At 33.7% G+C, this 5,693-nt stretch overlaps 1 protein-coding gene and 1 long non-coding RNA gene across 4 annotated transcripts in view; both read right to left on the reverse strand.

The window, feature by feature from the left end:
• Positions 1–3,292, reverse strand: part of LOC107658700 (protein KRI1 homolog) — an 18,644-nt gene extending 15,352 nt beyond the window's left edge. For all 3 annotated transcript variants that reach the window (XM_016447354.1, XM_016447355.1, XM_016447353.1), the window contains exons 1-9: positions 3,043–3,292; positions 2,288–2,364; positions 2,100–2,205; positions 1,893–1,995; positions 1,626–1,689; positions 958–1,007; positions 565–649; positions 361–438; positions 165–271 (exon numbers count right to left, since the gene is read on the reverse strand). In XM_016447354.1, coding sequence (XP_016302840.1) covers positions 165–271; positions 361–438; positions 565–649; positions 958–1,007; positions 1,626–1,689; positions 1,893–1,995; positions 2,100–2,205; positions 2,288–2,364; positions 3,043–3,118 — 746 coding nt within the window. In that variant the 5' untranslated portion in view covers positions 3,119–3,292. The remainder of the gene's footprint in view (positions 1–164; positions 272–360; positions 439–564; positions 650–957; positions 1,008–1,625; positions 1,690–1,892; positions 1,996–2,099; positions 2,206–2,287; positions 2,365–3,042) is intronic.
• Positions 3,293–3,889: 597 nt separating this feature from the next.
• Positions 3,890–5,693, reverse strand: part of LOC107658698 (uncharacterized) — a 3,192-nt gene continuing 1,388 nt past the window's right edge. Inside the window, exons 2-3 of the long non-coding RNA XR_001630815.1 lie at positions 4,638–4,703; positions 3,890–3,967 (exon numbers count right to left, since the gene is read on the reverse strand). This is a non-coding gene — a long non-coding RNA (uncharacterized LOC107658698). The remainder of the gene's footprint in view (positions 3,968–4,637; positions 4,704–5,693) is intronic.

The following is a 5,693-nucleotide window of genomic DNA, read 5'->3' on the forward strand; positions in this document are numbered from 1 at the left end:
CTACTTCAGTCTGTGTGCATTGAATTTATTTAATACACGAGTTTCACAATTTGAGTTGAATTACTGAAATAAATTAACTTTTCCATGACATTCTAATTTATTGAGATGCACCTGTATGTTCATGCGTGTTCATCACTTGCTGTAATACTACAGACAAAACCCACCTATCTTCTTCATCCTCCTCCAGGTAGCCCTTGTTGAGCACGTAATCTCGCAGGAAAGACTCTCTCTCATCCAGCTCGGGGTTGTTCCAGTAGTCGCGCAGGTATTTCTGGATCAGAAAAGAGCAAGAGTGAGTAAGGCATTTAGTTATCCCTTGTTTCATCATTAAATATCTTTAAACCGAAGCAAAACACTGACCATGTCTCTAACTCCCTCCTCCCCCTCCAGCTCCGCCTGACCCTTCAGCCATTCCACATAGTCGGCTTCCTCTTTGTCCTTCAGAAAGCAGGAATAGACAAGCACAAAGAAAATGTTTATGATCGGATACTGTTTTAATCTACACAATCAGCCAATATCCTTCATTTACTGTTCATCGGTTTTAAAGAAGAGAATATCAAGCACCTTCTCCTCTTGTGTTTTGGTTCTCCGTGTTAGCAGCTGTCTGCCACCATCCTCATCATCACTGTCTTGCACAAACTTTCGAAAACTGCCAAATGAACATATAGACTCGAGCAAAACATTGCGTAATACTATCCGTAAAGGAATAGTTCAGCCAGTATTAAACAACTGTCATTATTTACTCACGCTCATGAAGTTTCAATCCACATGTCTTTCTTTCCTCCGTTTCCATATGGGAAAGAAGTCATGCAGATTTGGAACGACATTATGGAGAGTAAATGATGAGAGGATTTTCATTTTGACAGAACTATCCCTTTAAAATCAGCACAGGTAAATGATACATAGACAGCTATACGTTAAGTAACATGAGATAATGGTGCAAACACGATCTCCTACCTTTCCTGTAGTTCCTTCTGTTCTTGGATGTAGGTGGGAGATGCAGCTCTCTGTAATAAACATATTATCCCCATATTATACCCAAACATATTATCTAGTGATATGTTTCAGATACTGAAGAAGCCACTTTGATGAGTGGAGGAACGTCTTAAATGAAAACCAAGTCCATTTCCATCTGAATGTTTTGTATCATTTGTATAATTTGATCAAATGATTAGTGCTGTCAAACGATTAACTGCATCCAAAATAAAAGTTTTTGTTTACATAGTATATGTGTGTGTACTGTGTATATTTATTATGTATGTATAAATGCACACCCACATGTGTATATATTTAAGAATATGTTACGTTTATATATTTATATGTAATATAATATGAATATAAATATATACATGTAAATATTTTCAAAATATATAATGTATGTGTGTGTCTTTATATATACATAGTACATATACACTGTACACACACAGATATTATGTAAATAAAAACTTTTATTTTGGATGCGATTAATCGTTTGAAAGCACTAAAAATAATATTAAGGTCTTTTTAAGTTGGAATAATATACATACATTAATTAATTGTACACTATAAGTTTAAGTATGTGATAAAAAGTAACAAGGTCCGTTTTCAGACCATGGTGAAAAATTTAACATCTTAAGTATAATTACCTTCTGCATCTTTCTGGAGACGACTTCATCAGCACTGTCATCCTCATCATCATCATCATATTTTCTAAAATGGATTATATTCAATTTTATTACACAAACAATCTGAGCACTATAGAGAGAATATCAGTCATCTAAATATATATAATACATGTATGACAAATAAACAATTAATTTTCATTATGCTTCCACTATTTCAGCTTTGGAACAATTATTGTTTCATTCATTGTGGCCACAGCTTTGATCATTTATAAACAGATGGTTTCTTACCCTCCTCTCTCCAGGATGACTTTCCTCTCATAGTCCTTCAGGAACATGGGTTTCTCTGACTTTTTTGAAGTGGACGGTTGATCATCGCTGCCTGATCCAGATGCTGTTTATTCACAGAGACAATTCACATGAAAACAGTACAGTCTCCTCATACAGTATATGTCTGTAATTGGAGTAGAAAGCATATTATGAAGCTATCATTCATACCCTCTTCTGTGAAGAATTTGGCATCTTTCTGATAGATCTTTGGATGTTTCTTCTTCAGCAGTGACAGCGTTCTGTAAAAATCTCTGTCCAGCTTGGGGTCCAGCTCCTATAACAGAGTATTGAACATGATAATCTGGGTATAAAGTTGGCAAAAGTTTTTCAAACAAGAAAGTGAGAGAATATTTTACCACTTCACTCTCATCTGAGTCAGAGTCGGAGGAGTCTGAGGAATTTTCCTCATCTTGGTCTCCATAGCGATCCTTCACTGGAACATTTGACATAAACACTCAGATTTAGCATTCATTTGACTCGACAGAATTAAAAGCACAGTTCACTCAAAAATCAAAGGTATGGCTGCCTGTATGACACACATAGAAATATGTAGCAGAATGTCAAATTAGCGGGATATGTTTTGTTTCATGCCTCAAAAAGCACTGTCAGTGAAAGTACTGCCTACATTGTTCATTGTTATTGTCAAATAATATACAAAAATATATATAAAAAAACAAGCTTTCACAATATTTACTTTATAATTTATCAACACTTGTGGTTATTAAGAACTTACCACAGCTTTACTGTTAGTAAATATGACAATTTGGGTTACAATGGTGAATTTTTGTACTTGTGAAGTTTAAAAAATGGTCTACTTAGATTATCTTTATGAACATATGCAACATTACTCTTCATTTTTAGAAACAGTCTCGACAACAGTAGAAAGTACTACCTACATTGTTCATTGTTACTGTAAAATAATATACAAATAGATCTATAAAACGCATACAAATATAAATCGTAGCACGTTTGATGTTTAAGATCGATATAGGGATCATCTAATATATTCAACACAGAAAGTATAGATATTAGCATATGAAAATGCAGATTATTAATATCTGAGTGTGTAGTAAACAGCCCGTGCTTGTGTTTCTAGCGTGTCTTAACTTACGCCTCTGTAGTTCTTCTTTCTGACGATATTTCTCATATTTTTCTGCAAACTTCGTATTAATCTTGAGGTCCGACATGATCGTTTACAGCTGTACAGTATCTTGCGATTTGGAATCAGATTAATATCTCAATAATTCAAACTCTCACATTGGACATGGTGCTTTGCTGCACGGCATGGGCACGTGACCTATGACCCGTCTACGCCGTAGAGTTCATGGTTCAAATATCTCCTCCCATCGCGGATTCTTTTTCAGCTAACATTCTTTTTTCTTCGTAGAAATTAAAACAGTTAATTAGACGGTTTATTTTAGATTTTTAGATAAAAATGTAAGTCTTTGTTCGTCCACGTGACATCGTCGTGGAAAAGCGGGGTTCAGTCAGACCACTAGAGGGCAGAATATCATGTAAAATATAGATATATTTGTAAGTTTGTCTGAAATTGGTGTTTTGATCTCGTTAAAATGAATAATAATAATAAATTAATGAAAATAATAATTAATAAATAATAATAAAATGTATTAATTATAATGTAATAGTAATATATAATTAAAATAATATAATTATTATATCGAAATAATTAATAATTGTGTAAAATAATATTATAATATGAACTTCTAAGCAATCAGTTATATATAATGTTAATTAATCCTATACATATCCTATAATATTATTAATAATACTACCCAAATATCTGTCATCCTCTCAGCGGCCCCTGCTCTGGCCCCTGTGTCTGACTCAATGTCGCACTAACTGCGGCTACAGAGAAAGGTAAACAATTGCCTTTTCTACATATAGGCATGGCAGGAGGCCAAGGTACATGAAGTTCAGAGTTCGGCTTTGACCTGTTATTCCCTGCTTTGATGTTTTCCGTCACAGCTCAGTGTTGATTAGGCTCTGACCTCCTTTCTTTAAATTTGCAGTTAAGGCTAAGAGGAAGAAAAAAGTTGTAAACATAGAAGGAGAAGCACTCAGTTTTTTTTTGTTTTTTATTAACAAGATCAAAATACATGTATATGACAAACACTATACATGATATAAACAATAAACATACATGAAATAAACAATTTCACACTAGAGGGGCTGTATACAAATACAAATTTATATAAAAATATTAAAGCGTTTACAAACTTTCTCCGTTTTAATTGCTTTTTGTTTCATAGAAAATCATATAGTATCAATATAATGCTCCATTTCCTTCCTAAAAGAAAAAAAAACAAGTTTTTTTGCATGAGAACTTACATTTGTGAATATGAAATTTTGCATGTAAAAAAATAAGATTTATCATGTAAACGTGACTGTGCTTTTCTTTGCTGTTCTCCAATATACCAAATAATACATCTTTCCATAACAAAACAAAATGATTATCAATATTTTGTACAATAAAATTACATACATTTTGCCAAAATAGTTTTACAAAAGGGCAATGCCAAAACAAATGTGCCGCAGTTTCAGGGCAACTGACACAAAAGGAGCAACTAAAATCAATATCAGATTTAAATTTTGCCAAATAATATTTGGCTGGGTAAATCCTGTGTAGGAGAAGCACTCAGTGACCAGCTGTGTAAATGATAGAATGACGACAGAAGTGTATTTTACCACCAAATCCAACAGTCATCACTATGTCCACTGAATATGTTGCACAACTGTCTGCAAAAATCTTGACTTTGATGGAAAAAAAAAAAAAAAGAAATGTAAGAATATGAATATATCAAGCACTATTCCATATGAGGATTTTCTTTGTCTTGGCAAAGCAAAGTCACAAAGCAAACCACGGCTCACAAACATTGCGCAGTGACAGAGTGTCCAGGTAGCCTATCTAAGGCTAATCATTAGTGATGTCAGAACATGGGATTTCTGGGAGATTACGAGAAGGAAAACAATTACTGGACACATTGCTGTACAACTGTTTTTTAGCAATACAAAAAGCCAAATAAGACACAGATCCAAACAGTTGAATTTGATGGTCATAAATTATAAAGGGCAAAAGCAGTACAAAACAACGGTTTTGCTGCGACATATACACTACAGTAAAAAACATAAAGTAAAAAAGGTTTGGGGTCAGTAAGAATTTAGAAATCAGTGCTTTTATTCAGCAAAGACACATTAAAACAGGGGTGCCCAAACTCGGTCCTGGAGGGCCGGTGTCCTGAAGAGTTTAGCTCCAACCCCAATTAAACACACCTGAACCAGCTAATCAAGCTCTTAACTAGGCATACTAGAAACTTGAAGGCAGGTGTGTTGAGGCAAGCTGGAGCTAAACTCTGCAGGACACCGGCCCTCCTGAACCAAGTTTGGGCACCCCTGCATTAAATAGATAAAATAACAATAATAATAATAATTTCACAAAATATAAAACACAGTATTCGCCTAAATACTGTGTGTGTATTTTTTTTTTTACTTTCCATTTATCACGAATTTTGAAAAAAAAATAATAATAATAATGGATTCCTCAAAAATAGTAAGCAGCAAAACAGTTTTTGATTTTTGATGATAATAATAATCAGAAATGTTTCTTGAGCTGCAAATCAGCATATTAGAATGATTTCTGAAGGATCGCGTGACACTGAAGACAGGCCTTAAATAGGCCTATATTTTATTCAAATAGAAAACTGTTATTGTTAATTGTAATACTATTTCACAATATTATTTGAT

The sequence above is a fragment of the Sinocyclocheilus anshuiensis genome, unplaced genomic scaffold (genome assembly GCF_001515605.1).
Source record: "Sinocyclocheilus anshuiensis isolate Anshui unplaced genomic scaffold, SAMN03320099.WGS_v1.1 scaffold828, whole genome shotgun sequence".
In the NCBI taxonomy this organism is placed as follows: Eukaryota; Metazoa; Chordata; class Actinopteri; order Cypriniformes; family Cyprinidae; genus Sinocyclocheilus; species Sinocyclocheilus anshuiensis.